This window comes from Haematobia irritans, chromosome 5 (genome assembly GCF_050003625.1).
Source record: "Haematobia irritans isolate KBUSLIRL chromosome 5, ASM5000362v1, whole genome shotgun sequence".
NCBI lineage: Eukaryota > Metazoa > Arthropoda > Insecta > Diptera > Muscidae > Haematobia > Haematobia irritans.
The window spans coordinates 90,312,405-90,334,889 of NC_134401.1; the positions used below are offsets into that span (position 1 = coordinate 90,312,405).

The 22,485-nt window shown below is 28.5% G+C and overlaps 1 protein-coding gene across 8 annotated transcripts in view; it reads right to left on the reverse strand.

Moving 5' to 3' along the window:
* The window catches only part of zip (myosin heavy chain 10), a 143,524-nt gene that overhangs the window by 14,782 nt on the left and 106,257 nt on the right, over nt 1-22,485 (reverse strand). For 7 of the 8 annotated variants that reach the window (XR_012723663.1, XM_075313291.1, XM_075313287.1 and 4 more), the window contains exon 6: nt 5,409-5,432. The exons of the other annotated variant lie outside the window; for it this stretch is intronic. Coding sequence is in view for 6 of the 7 variants with exons in the window: in XM_075313291.1 (XP_075169406.1) it covers nt 5,409-5,432 (24 nt within the window). In the remaining variant the exon portion in view is untranslated. The remainder of the gene's footprint in view (nt 1-5,408; nt 5,433-22,485) is intronic. 8 annotated transcript variants of the gene reach the window in all.

Sequence of the window (22,485 nt, forward strand, 5' to 3'; positions counted from 1 at the left end):
TTAGTACACAGTAACAAATATCACCAAATAAGTTGAAAATTTTTTCAATTAATTAATTGATAAAAATAAACTTTTTAATCAAGATGGCAACATTAATTTAATCAAGTCAATGATTGAAGATTTTAAAAATTTTAATTAAAAAATTGATACAATAAACATTTTAATCAAACTCGGAAGACCAAGTCAATTAAAAAAATGTGATGGATTTTTTTTTTTAATTTTTAACTACAAATTTATTTTGAACAATCAATTTTCGATTCAAACTTAAAACACTAACGGCCATTTTCATGTAGCTCCGTTAGGCTTTAACTGCCACTTAACAGAAAGAAAAATGGAAATATCTTTTCTCCAGTAAACTTTAACTGAAAAATTTTCAGCAGTTAAGTTTCTAACTGGCATATGGAATATATACGCAAGATCACAGATATGTAGATATCACGGTTTAAAAGTTCGTTCGCTAACGTAACACTAACAGAGCTTCATGAAAATGGGGATAAATCAGTTAAAAAAGTAATTGAAATAGTTACATTTTAACGGAAAAAAAATAATTTAGTTTTGCAATCAACATCAATTAAATTTTTAATTGAAAAATTTTTAATATAATTGAAATGAATTGAATGGAAAAAATTGATTTAGTTTTGCAAACAACATCAATTAAATTTAAAAAAATGTGTGTATCAATCACCAAAGTGCATTAAAAAATTAATTGATCCAAATAAAAAATATTAATTGTTATTATTTTTTTCAATCACGAAATTAATTGTTCCAATTAATTTTTTAATTGAAATGTCTTCAATCACGAAAATGATAGTATCAATCACAGTTTTAATTGGGCATAAAAAATTTTTTGATTAATAAATTAATTGATTTGATTTGAAAAGTTCAATTATATTTTAATTGATTCAATTAAAAATTTAATTGGTGTTGATTGTAAAACTCAATTAATTTCTTGAAATAAAAGCGTAACTATTTTCAATTACTCTCTTAAATGACTTAGCTTGATAAATAAAATCGATTGTTTGAAATAAATTATTTAAAAATTTAAATGACAGTCTTCCGAGATAATTTTATCAATTAATTTTTAATTAAAAAAAATCAACTTCAATTAACCTTTAATTGGAAATATGTTGGTGATATTTTTTCTGTGTGAATGTTTTGAATATAATTGAATATTCAATTAAAATTTTAATTGGAAATATTTTGGTGAAATATTTTTCTCTATATATCTGGTGGTTAAAAATCCACAAATGTTAGTAAATATTCGACAATTTAATTATTTCCACAACTTCAATTTTTGTACAAAATAGTTCATATTCCCGTAACCTTGTTTACTTTTTTCTGTGTAAGAACTGTTAGTACTGAGTAGCAAGAATATTTATATATATTTCAACAGTAAGAAATGCTGTGATGACAGATACGGTTTGAGTCATCAAATGACCCATACGTAGTTTAAGGGTTAAAACATTTTTCATGAACCTTAGAATACTAGAATTTTAAATTTAAGTCCTTCTATTAAAATTGAATTTCAAAGCAAATACTTGGGATTTGAAATTCATGGCCATAATACAAAAGCCCCAATTTTTTATATTGAAGATGTTACATGTTTCATTTAAATTTGTTCCCTTTTTTATTTTTTTTTAATGAAAAAAAAAACAAATAGATTTCATTTTAAATGTCTGAAATTTAATTTTTAATCTGAAAAGTTAAGGCTGTGGCCTAATTATACATAAAACACTTATTAAGGTGGCGTGTTTTTATCTTCCTTAGAATCAATACTACAATCCTTAAATGAAGTTCAAAATCTTTGCAAGGCAATTTTTTTAGTGTACATATGAATCTATGATCTCAGATACAAAGTCAAGATACTTTACCGCAAGTGTTCCTGCAGTACTACTCTAGATTTGTTTTGGTTTAATTTTTTTTCGTTTGTTATTTATTTTGGAGAAGTTTCCAATAAACCAAGCAAAACAATTGAGGGTGCGCGAGAGTGGTAAGGATGACACACAAATATATGGCATTGTGTTGTGGTTTCAATTTTAGTTCCATCGATCGATATATGTATGGAGATCGACGATGTTGATGGTGGTGATGATGATGTTGGAGCAAAAGAAGTCATGATGATAATAGTTTTGATGGCACATCACATATATAGCCCCCCCCCAGTAGAACATCATTCAATTGAATGCGCGAGCCGCCATACGCCGGCAACATGGAGACATTAAAAGGTTGAATGGCGGTGGAGGTTTACGATTACATCATTACAACAACAATAACAACAACAATAGCATAATAGCAACAATAATAATAGCAATAGCCAAAATGACAGTCAACAAACAAATTGTTGGATCAATGGGTGGATGGATGGATAGATAGATGGTTCATTGGTTGTTGGTTGATGGTTGTTAAAATCGATGGTGATCGAATGTGAATTTCATGATTTCGCGAGTATGGTACATGAATGGATTGGGGATGTATGTATGGTGTAATGATGGGTAAAATATAAAAATTTAGTCGATATCATTGAAGATTGTTGTGTTACACAATCGTCGTCAATATGGCACGCAGAGTAAAACCACAAAGATCCAATAGACGACCACAGTGGTATGGGGGTGGATGACAACAATTCACATTCATGGTTTCGAGAAGTAGTGTTTATATTTTTTAACATTATTTTGTTTTCATTTTTGGTTAGCAATAGGCATAATCCATGGTTCAAATACAGAGGTTTAGTTGAGTTTTTGTTGGACGATTGTATTGATGATAATGATGAAGATCCATATCCCCATAACAATGCGATATGTGTGATATGAATAACAATATCAGATCAGTTGAAATCAATTCATTTATTACGATGATCATGATGATGATGATTGATAACGATGTTAATTATGATATTGGTGGTAATGGTGGCGTTAAAAATTGATGAGGCGTCAAAATTTTAAACATTACGGGCATTTATGGGTTAAGTAGCGATTATAAGTAGACAATGAAACCATTTGTTTGAGGGAGAGCGTATAAGCGAGAGATAGAGAGAGAGGAGAGAGAAAAAATTATAAACAAACATAAAACCATGTTAGATATCATTTTCATAATATACTGGGATTTGTAAATGTATTGGTGGTAATCAAACACTTGGGACAAATGGTAAACGATCAAAAATCAAAAACACATTTCTCTTTAATTACATATAGTATGTACGCATATATTCATAGATATAAGTAATAAAAAAAATATTTAAACATATATTCCATTTAATATCCATAAACCAATAAATAAACTAAAACAAGTAATAAAATAATAAAAGGTTCCCATGATTCATTTGAAGGTTACATGAAGGTTACGAGAAATGTGATATGCTTTACACGATTTGAATTCCCCGAGTAAAAATTGAGAGATCTAATTTGATATGAATAGATCCGAAAAATGGTAATATCTAATCATATCTAATTACTATGAAATGATATCTGATCAGATCTCAATATTGGTCTAGATCTTATATCTTATATACAATTATATCTATCATACACGCAAAAAAAAATAATTCTTTCCTCCCAAACGAAATTTTAGACAAACAATGTTCGTTTCTCATTTGCTTTAAGGAAGTTTATTTGGAAGAAAAATATATACTTTTTGTGATAAACGTTTATTCTTTTCCAGGATGTAAAAACTATTTCATAAAGACTAACTCAAAAAAAATCTTTTCTGTCTAATTACATTTTCCCTCACATCTTTCCAACTTTCAAGAGGTTTTTTAGTTCTTGGCACCTTTTTCTGTAATATGTACAAACAATGTAGAAGAAATTATTCGATTTTATAAATTTTTTAAATTCTATCTTTCGCCTGGACGAAGAATCGAACCGCGGACCATGCAATTTGTAAGCCAACACACTATCGACTGAGCTATGCAGCTGTTGTCATCAATAGACAATTATCCATATAAGTTATATTTATATAGCATAGCTTTCGGCGCCCACGAGCCGATTAAGCAAACTTTATTTAACAGAAATGTACATTTAGTTGGGCACCGTGGTGAAGTGGTTGCTACGTCCGCCTTGTATGCCAAGGGTCGTGGGTTCGATCCCTGCTTTTTTTTACATATATTCCAGATATGTTCAAAAGATTCTCAAAAAAAGTTCAACATTAGATACTACTATATAAAATTTTTACTATGAACTGTAAAATGTGTCTTATTATTGTAACAAACGATTTTTTTGGTAATAGAAGTTTAAAATTTTCGAAGGAATTCAAAAAACTCTAACAAAAGGAAAACGTTTTCGGTACCCGTTTTGCAAGCGTTTTTTTTTCTTTACGCGTATATGGAATTATATATAATAAATCTGCTTAGATCTAAAGGGGCCAATTTGGAGATCTAATCATACCTAATTAGATCTCCCAATTTTCACACTGGTTCTTATAAAGCTGAGAGAAAAATGCAACATTATCTCACACACGATAAGAAACAAGTATATACGGCCGTAAATTTTGTATAGTATAAAATTTTGACAAAATTTTCTATAGAAATAAAATTTTGGTAGATTATATTTGGGGATCGGCTCATAAGGCCCTCGAATAAATTCTTCTACATTGTTTATAATACGCAGATTACAAGAAAATTGACCGAGTTTTTGTTCACAAAAAGTCATTAACGGAACAGTTTATTTCGCCTTTTGTACCGCTAGTTCGGAGGACTGCAGTATTGGATATTAACATCATCTTCAATTCTGTTTAATGGATACACAGCTTCTTGCAATTATTAGACTATAATCTGCCCTTTGTGTTGGCGTTTGGGATTTTTATTTTTAGAATTGTGAAATTAATTTTTCCAAATCACATCTAAGTTATACTAACAATTATTTTATCTCCATATCTTTGAAAATTGCTCTTTGAAAATGACAGTTCGAGAGAGCAACACGATTTATCTACTATACAAATTTTGTATTGCATATTTTCAGGCGGTACATGAATTCACTTGAAAACACTATGTCAAAAGAAGGAAAAGTGGTCACAAATAGACTCAACTAAATAGTGACACAATATAATAAGAAGTGGAAAGAAAGTAAATAAATGTTCTCTTTATTTGATGCCAATTTTTATACAAAATGACACCTTTTGTGATACTTTTTGGCTCCAAAGTTGGACACAGGGGATTTGTGAGTTATGCAGAAATACCATTAATGAATGCAAGGCATGCTCCTAAATATTTTATAAAAGTAACCATCAAATGAATAAAATTTAAAACCTTTGAAACTAAAAAGAAAAAAATCCAATACAAAACTTTTAACAAGTAAACATAACCATATTATAGTAGAAATAAAAAACAATACATTTTTCAAAAACAAAAACATATATACATATGTAAAAGAAAAAATAAATAAATAAAAAACAACAAAAAACCAGTAAGTACTTACAATAATTAAAGCCGGATGTGGTCCCTTTATTTTTGGTGATAATTTTTGATTGGAAAATATTGAAGGGTTGAAGAACATTTGATTTTCAAAAATTGTGATGATTGATTGTTGAAATTTGGAAACGAAAGAACAAACATGAAATCGGGAAATATGTTTGTTCATGATGAGGGTGGTGGTGGTGTTTGATTGGTTGGGATTGGTGTGCCAAAATAAAGTTTATGGTGGGTGGATGTTTTTTTTTAATTTTTTTTTTTTGGTTGAGATGCAGTAAAGGTGAAAAATTATGTGTTTTGTTTTTATTGAAGAAGACATCAGGCAAAAACATCAGCAGCGGCAGCATCAATATACAATATTATTGTATTTACAATTGAATTTACATATATGAAAAAAAATATTGTAAGTGTAAGAAAAATTGCGTTTGGTTTTTCATATAGCACAACAGCAATAACCAAATTCAACAACCATTTTATATAAATATATATTTATGTTGTGTTTTATAACAAAGGGGGAATGTGTTAAAGGTGGGTTGATTTTTTGTTTTTTTGCAGAAGATTACATGAAAATAAAATAATAAAAAGAGAAAAATATAAATTAAAATAGAAATAAAACCCAAGTAAAATATAATATTGTACAAAAAATAAAACCAAATTAATAATTTGGCTTTTTTTAATAAATCAAAAATAAATAATTATGTTATATATTTTATGTATATCCTGCACCAATAAAAACAGAGTTGTAAAACATATTTAATTATATCACCAGTATATTATTTATAAAAACTTTGAAGGAATTTGAAAAAATATTCAATTAAAAAATTACATTTAATCAATTTATTAATTTTCAATCTAAATAAAAATCGATCACTTAAATTAATTGAATTATTCCGATTCCAATTAAAATTTAATTGGATCGATTTATTTCATGTCTTAAGAAAAACAGTAATACATATTTGTAAATATTTAATACCGCATAAAACAACACCAACAAAATCTATCAAATTAATTTTTTAATTAAAATAAAAAAAATATTTGGTTAAAAAAATATTTGATTTGATTTGAAAATTTCAATTATTTTTTTAATTGATTCAATTAAAAAGTTTATTGATGTTATGTGCAAAACTCAATTTTTTGAATTAAAAATTTAACTATTTTCAATTATTTCTTATCTGACTTTGTGTTTTAAGTTTGATTAAAAAATTGCTTGTTTGAAATAAATTTTTATTTAAAAATTTTAAAATTTCGTTCACTTTTTTTAACTGACTTCATCAATCAACATTTTAGTGGAAATATTTTGGTGCTATTTTTCTGTGTAATGAAACATTTTTCTAAATAAACATATTTGTTGACAAGAAGTTAACATTACAGCTACATGATATTGTTTTTTATTGACAATATATTGAATTCTTTACAATCCACCATCATTTGCGTCTAAGTTACCCAGCAAAAAAATTTGGAAGTTCTTTAAAGGCACTTCCAGAAGATGCACTCCCAATGATGTTCTTTATTTTAACGACCCAGGAAGTTCTTTTAATTCAATTTTTTATAACTTGGTTTTTTCAAACTTTTAATGGGTAATTTTACTTTTTTGGTTTCAAATAGGTTAAAAACAGAGTAAGAATTCATAAAATTGTACAAATCATTTAAATTTAGTTGAAAAAAAAAAAATGCTAAATCCAATCTGAAAAAAATTGTGAATTTTTGAAAATATTTGAGGTCAAACGTTTCCGACAAGCGTTAGAACCCATTAAAAATTATAAAAAATATAAAAATTATTTATTTGACAAAATATCACAGAATTTTTAATTTACATCCAAAACATTGAATTCGTATCCCACCTAAAGAAGTGATGTAAATTCAGTGCAACGGTTGTTGAAATGGAGGACTTCCGTCCTATGATAAATTCATCGCTTCTGCGTCAATTTTGCACCACTTCCGGATCCAAAAAGAACATTTTCATTACTTTTTTGGCGATGCTTTTTTGCTGGGTAATTTATTTGTTATAAAAAAATTTTGTTTCAATCACGAAATTAACTTGTCCAATTATTAATTCATAGAAATTGCCTTATAAAAACTGTAATCCATTTATATTTGCTTTAATTAAAAAATATATAATAAATGCTTTAATTAAAAATTATATTCAGAGAAAATATTGGTGATATTTTTTGATTTATATTGAAGAAATTATTTTTTTTTTTTGATTTTTTTTTACATTTGCTTACAATATTGGTGATATTTTTTGTTTTGTATTTGTTATTGATTTTTGTTTTGATTAAATAATTAATTGAATGAATTCATTTTTATTGGATTTTTTTACTTTCAATTACAATATTGGTGATATTTTTTTCTGAGTATGAATGTTTGGATTTTGATATATCCATAAAGTTTACTTTCATCTTAACTTCATGGAATTGGCCCAAGTCATTACTGGGAAGATAAAATTAATTTTCACCTTAATTAATTTGATTTAAATAAAGATTATCAAAGTCACTTTTTAATATTTAAAACTTCAGAGATTATAAAAAAATCCTATTGAAAAAAATTGCAAAAAAAAGTTTATCTTATAACAAAACTGGACAGAAAAAAAATTACAGGACCAATCCAAATAAATATAGGCATAATATATTTTTTTAGGCATAATATTTTTTTTTCAATTTGTGTTAGTTCATTGGTGTAGGATATACAAATTCTCAAAATAAAATAAATATACAATTGCTAAATTTAAATATCCGTTTTCAATATTCTCCCAAAAACCAAACAAAGAAAATCTCTTAAAATAGAAATCTTATTAATGATTTTGTAATCAAATTATAACTTGTTTTTCTTTCAATTACGACCTAGTGATAAGATGATTGGACCTTCATATTCACAGGTATATAATTAGGTTGAGTAGTTAAATAGTAAGTAAATTGCACCTCATTTCGAATAAAAATAAAAATTTATTGGAAATTTATCAGTTTGTCTTATCGATTCGTTGTTACTTCGACACTTATGTTCGAAAATCATTAAATTTAGGAACCTCATTCAATAATAATAATAATGACTCATTGGCAGATAAATTGATAGGAAGTCTATGACATGACGATGACTAGTAACTGACTGATAACCCCCAACTACGTTGGTCTTGGCATTTGTAATGGTAGAAATTTCGAACATTTAATATTCGAAAAAATAATCGAAGAAAAAAAAAAACAACAATAAGACACGTAGTGTATATACGGTGATTTATTTACCGCATTTGGCACCACAAACCTCAATGGTCGTTTATTCTCTGAAAAAATGCATAAATAAGACTTTTATTTTTAGACATGGCGTTGAAATTATTTGACTTTTTTATTGACAAAAATTATCGACATAAATAAAAAAGATGTCAAATGGTAATTGATAATGAACGCATTTTGAATATTGGCTAGGATGTGTAAATTCTGTGCCATGGGAAATTAATTTCAAATTGTGTTAGGAATCATTTTTGATTTTTTGAATACGGCGAAAATTTATTGCCTTAAAAGTATACATATATTATATTAATGATTTAAATAATAACATATGAAGATTCTTTAATAAAGAAAACCAAAACGCAGATATTTGGTCAATATTTTATATTGTCGTAATGCTATTAAAATTCCTGAGAAGATTGAAAAATCGAATAATATGATATCAACAAATAATGTTGTTAAAAAAGAATTTTTACTCAGGCATTTACATGGGTGGCATCTAAAATTATATATAAAAATTTAAGTGATTGAACCTTAATTTGAAGATTACTATAAGCAAACAAAATTATTTCGAATGTTTTCAAGGTTCATTTAACGACGGTGGTAATAATTCTGAGACAAAGAAGCTATACTCAAAAAAAGTTTACTTGGATCCAAAGATTTTGACCTTCCCTTAAGGATTTTGGCATTGATTGCGGAGCCAAAGATGCGACTTTTTTAAAATAAAGAAATTTTTAGCGACCTATCTGACTTTAAATCTAGGACCAATAAAATTAAAATTAGGATACAGGATACATTTATCAAATTCTCATTCTCTTTTCACGGTTTATTAATAAAGGTACTCACGTACAAACAAATGCCAGTTTAAAAATCCAAATTATAACGGATACTTTAAAGTTAATTAAAAACAAAAAACTTTAAACCAAAGACGCTACCTCCTCTAAATAAGTCTTAGCCTATATTTGAAGCATTTTTATCTTAAATCTAAAGTTTCAATATTTCAGTTAATTTAAGGACAATTTATTTAAATAAAAAATGTATTTCTTTACTTTAAGGAAAATTAGCTTTACTTCAAAGACATGGGACGCAAATTTACAAAATTTGTGTCCTAAATTTAATGAAACAAAATTTTGAAGCAAAGATTATAAACTTCATTTTAATTAAAATTTCATTATTTTAAAGAAACTTGTCCTTTGTAAATTTCGCATCCTTAAATTTAGTTTGTGTAATGTGTAATATCATGTAAATATTTTTTCAGTGTACTAATTTGCAATACAGATATTTTAAAGAAGCAAGTGCAGTATATATATTAGAGCCCGATCTAACGCCTATATTCTTCACCAGAATGAAATTTTAAACAACCAAAATTCTCTATTTGTTATAAATTGATATCTTTAATAATTAAAAAAAAAATGTTGGCCTAATATGAATGATTAAGCAACCTAAATTTTAGGATAAGCAATTTATACAATATTAAGGACAAATTTCTTTAAAATAAAGAAACTTTAATTAAAACAAAATTTATAATATTTGCTTTAAAAAATGTTTTCTTTAATTTTAAGACACGAATCTTTGAAATCTGCGTCCCTCCATTAAAGTCGTATGTCTATGACGTAAAACCAATTTCCCTTAAAGTAAAGAAAATGAAAACTGTTATATGGAATCTTTGGAAAAGCTTTAATTATTTTGAGGATTTCGCATCTTTTATTTAAGTTTTTTTTTTTTTTAATTAAGAAAACATTTTTTACTTTGATGTATCTGCTATAAGTTGGGGGTTTAAATTGAGATTTATTTGCACATTACTACCTTTGTTGATACAACGCAAAAATAGAACGACAATTCGATGAATAAAGACTTATCGTAATTTTAAATGTATAGAGCTTAGATTTAAAGGTAGAAAATTCCCGAAAACATGACTATTTCAAAGAAGCGGCATCTTTGGCTCGGAATAAATACCAAACGAATCTTTAAGGGAAGGCAAAAATATTTGAATTGAAGTAAACTTTTTTTTTGGTGTGCCTTTGAAGAACATTTTTGAGTAACAAAACAAAACTTCGTTTCCCAGGAAAACTCGTTTTTTCAGTGTATGTGCGTCGCAAAAAGTAAAACCAAAAAGGTCGGTCTATAACGCTTGATCTACAATAATACCAGATACAACCCAGAAAAAAAATTTGGAAGTTCTTCTAAAGGCACAACTTTAAAAGCACTTCCAAAAATTACCTCCCAAAGTTGTTCTTTATTTTAACTACACCGGCAGTTATTTTAATTCAATTTTTATAACCCGTTTTTCATATTTTTAATGGGTTATTTTAATCTTTTTTTGTTTCAAATAGGTTAAAAACAGAGTAGGAATTAATAAAATAGAACAAATTATTCAAATTTTTGTGATAAAAATACTAAATCTATTCTAGAAAAATTGGGAATTTTTGAAAATATTTGAGGTGAAACGTTTCAGACAAGCGTTTGAATGCATTAAAATGCAAATCAAAAAAATTATAAATTTTTTTTAAATATCACAAATTTTTTTAATTCACATCCAAAACACTGAATTTAGATCACACCTTAAAAAGTGATGCAAATTCAGTACAAAGGCTGTAGAAAAGGTGGGCATCCGTCCTATGACTTCCGGATCCAAAAAGAACATTTTCACTACTTTTTTGGCGACGCTTTTTTTTGCTGGGAAGTAATAACAAAATTTTAAAACAAAAAAAACTTATTTTGCCAGTTACCAAAAATTAGAAAAAACGAAACGCATTATTAATACACAGCGAAAAGAGAATGAAAATTCGATAAATGAAATTTGTATCCTAATTCTAATTTTATTGATCCTTGATTTAAAACCAGATAAGTCGCTAAAAATGTCTTTATTTTAAAAAATCCGTATCTTTGGCTCGGAGTCAATACCAAAATCCTTAAGGGAAGGTCAAAATCTTTGGATCCAAGTAAACTTTTTTAAGAGTGTAGAGAATATAACACTCGACACATCTCTTTATGGATCTAAAATAACACCAGATACAAGTAATAATAAAATCTTAAGACAAAAAAAAACTTATCTTGGCAGTTAACAAAAATAAGAGAAAAAACGAAACGCTAAAGGAAAAATAGCAAAAAAGTACAAAAAAAAGAGTTGTATTTATTTTGTCATTTGTTTGTGTAAGACATTCCAGCCAAAAACAGGCATTCCAGAAAAAAAACAACAGCAGCAGCACCCAAGCGGTAATAAATAACTTGGAGAATTTTTCAAACGTGAATCATTCAAGAAAACCTTACGCGCTTCATAAAAGGTGTCATCTGTCTTGTCATATTAAAAGCGTAAACGGTATGTTGTTAGAGCAAAAAAAAAAATAATAATAATAAAATACAAAACAGAAACACAATGTACATGAACTTCACCATATAACCAAAGTTTAAATGTTCGGTTTATGATTTGATTACAATAAGAACACAACACACACAGATTTTGAGAGTTCATTTAAAAAAAAGGAAAATAATTGCACTCAAAAAACACAGCAAATTTTTAGTTGATTTTATAAAAATTAGGTTAATTTTAGAAAATTGTAACTAAAATGCAGATGCCACGCCGATTTCACAAAATTGCAAAAATGTCTGTAGTGCCATACGAAGTTCAGGATGAGCGCATTATTGGTAAATAATATGTAAGAATATTAAGAAATTCGGAACTCTTTTTTCCCCCTTTTTTAGTTCATTTAACTAACGTACGCAAAAAAGTATTAAACATAGTAACTCCATGAACTCAAATAGAATTGGCTTTAATGCTATATAGGGTTCACTTTTTTTAAGTGTGCCTTATAAAGGGTGATTCTTTTGAGGTTAGGATTTTCATGCATTAGTATTTGACAGATCACGTGGGATTTCAGACATGGTGTCAAAGAGAAAGATGCTCAGTATGCTTTGACATTTCATCATGAATAGACTTACTAACGAGCCACAACGTCGAATTTTCAGTGAATGGGCCCTAGAAAAGTTGGCAGAAAATCCGCTTTTTTATCGACAAATTTTGTTCAGCGATGAGGCTCATTTCTGGTTGAATGGCTACGTAAATAAGCAAAATTGCCGCATTTGGAGTGAAGAGCAACCAGAAGCCGTTCAAGAACTGCCCATGCATCCCGAAAAATGCACTGTTTGGTGTGGTTTGTACGCTGGTGGAATCATTGGACCGTATTTTTTCAAAGATGCTGTTGGACGCAACGTTACGGTGAATGGCGATCGCTATCGTTCGATGCTAACAAACTTGTTGTTGCCAAAAATGGAAGAACTGAACTTGGTTGGCATGTGGTTTCAACAAGATGGCGCTACATGCCACACAGCTCGCGATTCTATGGCCATTTTGAGGGAAAACTTCGGAGAACAATTCATCTCAAGAAATGGACCGGTAAGTTGACCACCAAGATCATGCGATTTGACGCCTTTAGACTATTTTTTGTGGGGCTACGTCAAGTCTAAAGTCTACAGAAATAAGCCAGCAACTATTCCAGCTTTGGAAGACAACATTTCCGAAGAAATTCGGGCTATTCCGGCCGAAATGCTCGAAAAAGTTGCCCAAAATTGGACTTTCCGAATGGACCACCTAAGACGCAGCCGCGGTCAACATTTAAATGAAATTATCTTCAAAAAGTAAATGTCATGGACCAATCTAACGTTTCAAATAAAGAACCGATGAGATTTTGCAAATTTTATGCGTTTTTTTTTTAAAAAAAAGTTATCAAGCTCTTAACAAATCACCCTTTACAAAATATATAACGGTCAGACAAGGTCAGGTGGACTTTGAAATGTTACAAATGATGTACACTAAGCACATAAGAATATTGTGGTAATTAAAATGATTGGATGTACTAAATTTTAAGATAAAATATTTATGTTATAGTCGGATCTAATATCTAGGAATTCCGTAATTAAGTCATATTTTCTTTTAAGTTTAAATATATAAAGTCTGCTACACAGAAAAAAAATATCACCAACAGTTTTCCAATTCAAATTTTAATTGAATTTTAAAAAATATTCAATTAAAAATTTAATTGATTCAACAAATTTTTTTAATTTAAGTAAAAACTAATCACAAAAATTAATTGTATGAATTAATTTTTTAATTGACTTTGGTGATTGGTACTATCATTTCTGTGATTGAAGACATTTTAATTAAAAATTAATTGGATCAATTAATTTCGTGATTGAAGACAAAAAATATTGTTTTTGGTGTGTATAGAAAAATTTTATTAATTTCAAAACCGACCTAAAAAATATTACGACTAAAACTCGACATTTTCTAATACCGCTCCGTTCCAGTGCATTTCTTCGACCACAGCGATTTTCTTGGTTTTAGCCCTCACTATTTCGCTATTGCCGTTTTACGCGGTACACTAAAACAAAAGTTTAATTGGATCCAAAGATTTTGACATTCCCTTAAGGATTTTGGTATTGCTTCGAGCCAAAGATGCGGCTTCTTTAAAACAAAGAAATCTAGGATCAATAAAATTAAAATTAGGATACAGATCTCACTTATGGAATTTTCAAACAAATACCCGTTTAAAAATCTAAATTATAATAGATAGTTCAAAGTAAAAACAAGTTTTCTTTATTCCAAAAACACTTTAAACCAAAGATGCTAAATCCTCAAAATAAGTCGTAGCCTATATTTGAAGTGTTTTTATCTTAAATTCAATATTTCAGTTAATTTAAGGACGATTTTTAAATCAAAAATGTGTTTCTTTACTTTAAGGTAAATTTGCCTTAGTTCAAAGACATACGATTTTAACGGAGGGATGCATATTTCCAAAATTTGTGCCCTAACTTTAATAAACAGTTTTATTTTAATTAAAATTTGATTATTTTAAAGAAATTTTTCTTTAATATTGTGTAAATTTCCATACTAACATTTAGGTTGCGTAATTTTTAATATCACTTTTTTCCAGTGTACAACGCAATTGTAGCTTTCCTAGACTTTTCTTCAATACAGAGCTTCCAGATTTCTGTCCAATTCAACTCCGAGGTATCTTCTACACTCATCAAAGGGAATTTCAATGTAATCTAAGGATATCCGGATCGCTCCTTGTACACTGAAAAATATATTGGCCTAATAACAATATATGTTTAATGTTGTTTTCTTCAAAGTAACGAAAAACATTTTAGGTAAAAAAATTTTAATTAACTAAGATATTGAGTTTTGGATTAATATAAAATAAAAAAACTTGAGTTCGAACTTGGAATTTTAAGTTTTGGCTAAGAAGTTTATGAATGACTGAATTAATCCCACATTTATTAAAATAAACACAAAATCTTTGGAAATGAATAATTTTTCTAAGTAAATATTTTACAGTGTATGGTGGTGCGTTTTCGCATTTCCGGATCACCAATATCGAGACCTTTTTTAATGTACCACATTGAAAACTACTGTAATATCAAATAAAAAGAGGAAAAAACCTTTGAAATATACTCAACGTTCGAATAAATTTTGATAACCTTTAAAAAAAATTAAAATAATAAAAAGTAAAATAAAAATTAAAAAATATACACATTCATCATTTGCCACAAAAAAGACAAATTTTTATTGAAACTAATTTCAAAGTAGCAACAACAACAGCAACGACCGCCTATATACAAACATATTAATTGTTTAGCATTATGGCGCCCAACACTGAGGTCTGAGGGCAGGACGGGCATAGTCTACAAACGACGCCACCAATTAGACTACATATGGTGAGGAGGGTTCACAAATATATATTTTTTGCCCATTTGAAAAAAAAAAACAACAACAAATAATAGATAGTATTTGAAAACAAAAACCAAGGGGGTTGGTAGTTCCTTATCACCCTACTAATATACAAGTGCATGGATGAATGTTCCACTGCCTTGATAATTTGTGGTGGGAGCTGATGACACTGGCATAAAAGACAATAATGATGGCGCTGATGATCACCATCATCATTATTATTATTATGGGGATGATCACAGTGATGGCGTTGTGCCATGATCGTGTGGCATCATGCCTGAGCCTAATTGAAAATAATTTTTAAATCTCCAGAGATACAAAGCGGGTTTTTGAAAAAAAAACGTCGGTCGTGTGCCTCTTAACGGTTGGTGGAAGCAAATAGTTGTTTGGTACAATGTTAAGGAATAGAAGAAAATTTCAGGGAATGTAAGAGGAAATTTTTATTTTTTGGTAATAGTATTGGAATAAATATTTCAAATTAAATGGTTTCAATTCAAAATCAGTTTCTATATTTAAATATTGCTTTTGAAGAATAGATTAAAGTGGTTTTACAAGAAAATGTTTTTTTTTTCTTTAAGGTGTATTTAGATGTTATAAACTGATATTTATGTTCGTGAATTGTTAATATCTCAAAAAGAAAATGGAAAGTTTTGTAAATGAGCTCAGTTTTATACATCATAATTTTTTTTTTATTTCTTTATACATCGTAGATTTAAAGTTGGGTCGCTTCTCCTATATTTGTCCTTATGTGAAGGCCAAAATCTTTGAATCTAAGAAATTTTTTTAATGTAGTCTTTGTACGCTAAATAAAAATAGTTTTTACAATATAAATAAAATAGTTTTTACAATATGTTTAGATTTATTAATATGAAATTTTCAAAAATTTTAACTCCAAACTACACGCATAGGAGGAATATGATCATCTCCTACATCAAGAAAAAAGTGCCTTCGGAACTAAAGGAAAAAATGTTCATCAATTTAGTTTAGCCAATTTATTTCCATTAAGTTAAATTTTTGTTTAAAATAATAAAATTTACTTGCTTCAGTAAAAAATCCTAAACTTAAAGCAGTTAGGAATAGTTCATTAACTAGAATAAGGCATGGAATTTTACTAATACAGTTTTCTTCGCTGGGTATAAGAATTTACTACTGAACAAGAATTTACTACTGATAACAAAGCATTCGTAAAAATAAACAAAATCCGAACTAAAACCAAGTTTCCTCACATTTAGTAAAAGTTCCTATAAAATGATAATTCTGACTTCATTTATTATAGAAAGCTTATCATACATACGAATAACACTTGGCATAGGAAAATATTTTAGTATTTAGGGTTGTTTCTTAGTTGGAATCGCGTTGTTATGGTATACGGAGGGACTGTTAAAAAATAATATAGTAAAATAATATAATAAATAACAAATAAAATATATAAAATATTTGTTATTTTAAATTAGTTAGAAAAAAGTATGTTCGTGATGGTGTATAAAGAAAGAAAACAAAATAACAACCCTTTCATTCGTCTTCATTTTGGAATCTTCAATTAACAGGTAACATTCAGTGACGCTAACCTTTTGTGAAAAAAATTGGTTTATAATTTTTTTTTTATTTGTAGATATTGAAATTGTAAAAGGAGGACAAACTCGCTACGCATCAACTTATTAAAAGTGAAAGGTACAAGAAGAAGGAAAAATGCGTTTTACAGTTGATGACATTACATGGAAATTGGAAATAGTGGAATAATAAACTAATATTTCAAGGCCAGTCGATGCTGTTGATTCTTAATAAATATATTTAATATATTAATAAAACGTGTATTTTATTGAAGAAAAAATTGCCTATATAAATAAATAAAATTGTATTTAAAAATGAAGGTAAGCAGTTCTAAGTTTGAAGTAAAAAGGTTTACCACAAATATCTAAGATTTGTCCCAATGAATGAAAAAAGTTCAATAAAATCATTCCATATATGAATTCAATTCAGTTAATTTTTTTCATTCTGTAGTAAAGTGGTACATAAATATAGGAAAATGTTAACTAATATATGGAATGCATTCTACCTAATTTCAACGAAAATCACATCGTTCAAAAAAAAAAATAAATAAAAATGTCTTTGGCGTTATACGAAGTTCAAGTTTCTTCACAATTAGTTCATTTTAACTTAAGGAAGGGGTCACTTTTTTCTGGGTGTAGACACTAAAAAAAGTTTACTTGGATCCAAAGATTTTGACCTTCCCTTTGGTATTGATAGCGACCTATCTGTATTTAAGTCGAGGACCAATAAAATTAGGAATTTTTATTCTCTTTTCGCGATATATAAATAAAGCTAATCACACCAGTTTAAAAATCCATGTTATAATGGATAGTTCAAAGTAAAAAAATGTTTTCTTGATTCCAAAATAACTTTAAACCAAATATGCTAAATCCTCAAAATAAGCCTTAGCCTACATTTGAAGCGTTTTTATCGCAAATCTACAGATTCAATATTTCAGTTAATTTAAGGGTGATTTCCTTAAATTAAAAATGTGCTTCTTTACTTTAAGGCAAATTTGCCTTAGTTCAAACGCATACGCCTTTAACGGTGTGACGCAAATTTCTTACCTTTATGTCTTAAAATTTAATAACAAAAAATGTTGAAGCAAAGACTATAAACTTTATTTTAATTAAATTTTCATAATTTTAAAGAAATGTTTACTTATGTGTAAATTGCTTGTTCCAATATATAGGCTGGTTCTTCATATTAAGTACATATTTTTAATATGGAAGAACATTCTTGGATATACTTTGGCAAAAAATGTATTGGGAAGAACTTATATTATTATATTAAATCAAGGCAGTAAATTTCAAGGTCTATATCCTAAATTTAATTAAAAATTATTTTAAACAAATTTTACAAACTTTTTATAAAGTTATCTCCAATTGTACCCTCACGGTAGAGATAATTCGAAATGTTACACTGAAAAAAATATTTACGTGATATTAAAGATTACGCAACCAAAATTTTAGGATGCGAAATTTACAAAATGTTAAGGACAAATTTCTTTAATATAATGAAATTCTAATTAAAATAAAGTTTATGATCTTTGCTTCAAAAATTGTTTTTCATTAAATTTAGGACACAAATTTTGTAAATAAGTACCATGTCTTTGAACTAAGGCTAATTTTCCTTAAAGTAAAGAAACACATTTTTGATATAAAGAAATTGTCCTTAAATTAACTGAAATATTGAAACTTTAGATTTAAGATAAAAACGCTTCAAATATAGGCTAAGACTTATTTTGAGGATTTAGCGTCTTTCGTTTAAAGCTTTTTTTTGTAAATAACAAAATAAATTTTACTTATATTATAATTTGGATTTTTAAACTGACATTTGTTTGTGCGTGAGTACCTTTATTAATACACCGCGAAAAGAGAATGCAAATTTGATAAATGAGATCTGTATCCTAATTTGATTTTAATGGTCCTAAATTTAAAGGCGGATAGGTCGCTAAAATTTTTTTTATGTTAAAGAAGTCGCATCTTTGGCTCGGAATCAATACCAAAATCCGTAAGGGAAGGTCAAAATCTTTGGATCCAAGTAATTTTTTTAGTGTAGGTTATATATTCGTTGTAATTATACGATTTTTTTCAGTTTAAGATTTTAAATCTTAATGTAAAAATGGGAGCATCGTGACTTCCAGGGCTGTGGAGTCGAGTCAATTTTGCTCGACTCCGGCTCCGACTCCGACTCCAGCATTTCTTATTAGCCTTGACTCCGACTCCGGAGTCGACTCCAGGTGGTGTACATAAATCTCATTTTAACAGTATTCCAATTGTAATTTTAAGGTGTAGTGTTCCAAAAATAGACCGATATAAGTATTCTATTTTGCCATATGTGTTTATATGTCCTAAAGAACCCTAATTTTAAATTTTGATACGACTCGACGACAAATCTCAGCATTTCAGGGATGTAAAGAACTCTACATATTAATTTCAGGCCAATAAATTAAAATACGACACAAGACTATATAGAGACCACATCAAAATATGGGTAGATAACAACAATATCAAGAATATGTATTTATAAAATCAAAAATTTTCAAAACATAATTAGGCTTCCAGAAGTTTAAGAAGTAAAATAGGCATTTTATAAAAAATAAATCTATATAAAAAAGACAAATACACAGAAATCAAAATGTCGGGCTAATCAGATAGAAAGTTTGGATGTTAAAAAATGTAATGTGTCGGATATAGAAAACAAACATAAACTGCCAAAAATTAGGACGGGCGGAATTTTAAATAACCACTACCATACAACAGATAACAGGAATAGCTGGACAGTTACGAATATTGTTTCTGTAGAAATGAAATGGTGAAACATCGATTTATAAATGGTCTATCAGTTATGGACATTATAGGCCATTAATTTAATGTAAAGAATTTCGAGTGGCTTTGATGAAACAAACATTCTCCCAAAAGACTGTCTCAGATGGCACGTTGGCAGAGGTTTAATTTAAAATTACAGCTTCCAAGGACACCGGGTGTATATGGAGATTTCTCAAGTAATTATCTCCATATACAAAATCTGGGCCGACAGGAAATTTCCACATTTATTTATGGATCTCAAATAACTCAAAATTTCTGACAAATCTTATGAAAATTTTAGACTGGGAAAAAACTTCTTAAAACAAATCAGAAGATGGTTTTGTATGTGGGTGCTATATCGCAAAATTGTCCGGTATGACCCATCTTCGAACTCGGTATGCCTGCCAATAAAATTAGAACGTTAGATTCTACTGCAATATAGCAAAATTGTACCTTTATCAAGAGTACATATATGGTCAAAAATCGATACCTTTTACATCACCGTGAAATTTCACTCATATAAATACACTTTGAATGGCCTGAAATCCATTACTTCGTTTTCCGTTGTTCGATTAAAAACTCTAATGGAATCTAGTTTGTCGAAATATTTCTTTAGTTATAAAGATAGGAAGATTTTTTAAAGTTTGTTTCGCCGGAGTCGGAGTCGAGCAAATTTTCTACGACTCCGGTTCCGACTCCGACTCCAGCAAAATCTTCAGACTCCGACTCCACAGCCCTGGTGACTTCTACCCCAATTGCGACCGAACACCAAAAAGTTTTTCAGTATTGCCTGTGACATTTCTGAGTGTTTCAAAGCCGTTCGGATTCGGCTATTAAAGGAGGTCCCTTGTCATTGAGCTAAACGTAGATTCGGGCAGCACTCAGTGATAATAGAGAAGTTCACCACTGTGCTATGACAATGGAATGAATTGTCTATTTAAGTGAGCCTGAAATATCGGGCTGCCACTGCCACTATACCTACCATAACCTAACCTTATCTGAAAATACTTATTGAAAAGAAAGTGGATACAGAAAAAATCTCCGTTGGTAAACTGATGATGAAATTAACTTATGATTAAAGCAATATTTTTTTAAATTTATTTTTAATAATGTTAAGAAAATTTTCCAATGAAATGTTCTTTATTCCAATGTCTCAAAAATTTTACGAACTAAACGTATCAATTTAAATAACCCATAAAATACCCATAAGTTATATGCTAAAGGTAACAGAAGATTTTTTTTTCGCACAACTCTCAAAAATAGTACAAAAGAACAAAAGCGTGGTTAATAAGAAAGAAGAAATTCGGAAATGATGATTAAAAAGACAATAATGTCAGTAAATTATCTCAATCTCAAAAAATGGAGTACAATTTAATTCAATTATCACACGAGGTAGTTCATTTTTCCCAAAAACAGTTTAATTTTTTTCAAAATCTTCAAAAGAATGCTAAAACGTCCTTGCTTAAATTGACTCAATCACTGATAGTTAAAGACCAATGAAGCCTTATGAAATGCCATCTAAAGTTTGATTAGATTCTCACCAAAATTTTATGTTTAACTATATAAGGTAAATCATTTTTACAAATCAATTTTTCTTATTAATAAATAGACAATAAATACTAAAAAGCTACTAAAACTTTAAGTGTGATTCGAATACAAAAAAAAATGAAACCAAACTAAACATTGCCATAATCGATTACGTGATTATTATAGTATAAAAATTGCAACTTTATTTACTATAGTAAAAAATATTACCTCTAATTGATGAAAACATAAAAAAAAAACTCTAGAAAAAACCTATGAATTTTTGTTAGATGGCTTGAAAGAGCCTTGCCTAAAAAGGAAACTTGGACTTGGATATTGGTTTGGGTCACACGCCAATCACACGAAAAAAAATCTAACCCAAATAATTCTATGAATATGGGAAAAAACGTTTCAATTGCCAAAAAATACGAAAAAGTCTACTAATTGTTCACAATTCATTCATGGACATTTTTTTTTTGTTTGTTTCGGTAATAATTCATCTAAACAAAACATCCATTGTTTCATTCATTTTAAGACAAATTTGGCTAAAACTTCTTTTGCGTTGTGGAGAGGAGAGTTAGTTTAGCGGAGCGTTAAAAGTTATGATTTTTAGCGAGGAATATTGATAATCAGAATTACATGTAACTCACCCTCCTATCCCCGGCCCCCTCTTGTCACTTGTTCATTAGGCTATGACTAAATACTCAATTAAAATTTATTGACAATTGACGTGCACGCATGCGCCTTTTTCTCTTAACAATGCCATATTCTATGCTTTTTTTGAGACTGCCATTTCTGTCGCTTAGCAATGAACTTGCGTGTGTATGTGCGTGTGTATGTGCATGTGTGTGTAATTGTTGTTGTTTTTTTTCTACACTTTGTACTTGGACATTTGACGAGATGTTTAGATGTGTACTTGAATACTTAAACGAGCACAATGTAGCAGAAATACATGTTGCTGCTTCTCAGCATCAATAAGCAAAAAAATCACAGTAAAATTTTTATTGACCATACGGAGAATTTTAAGTGGCTTGGAAAAAAATCAAAATTCTATCGTTTAGATGCGTTTCAATTTTGTGTTACATATTCTCCACTAATTAAATGCTTAATTGAGAGGAAACAATAACACGACAACGGCTATTTACCACCTCAGCGAGTGTATCAATCTATGAGAATCTATTTATTATTTATGACAGATGCGATGATGTGAAAAAATGACAAGAGGAGTTAATACAAGTTAATTAATTTTTAATAATGCTGGTTAAAATTAAGATT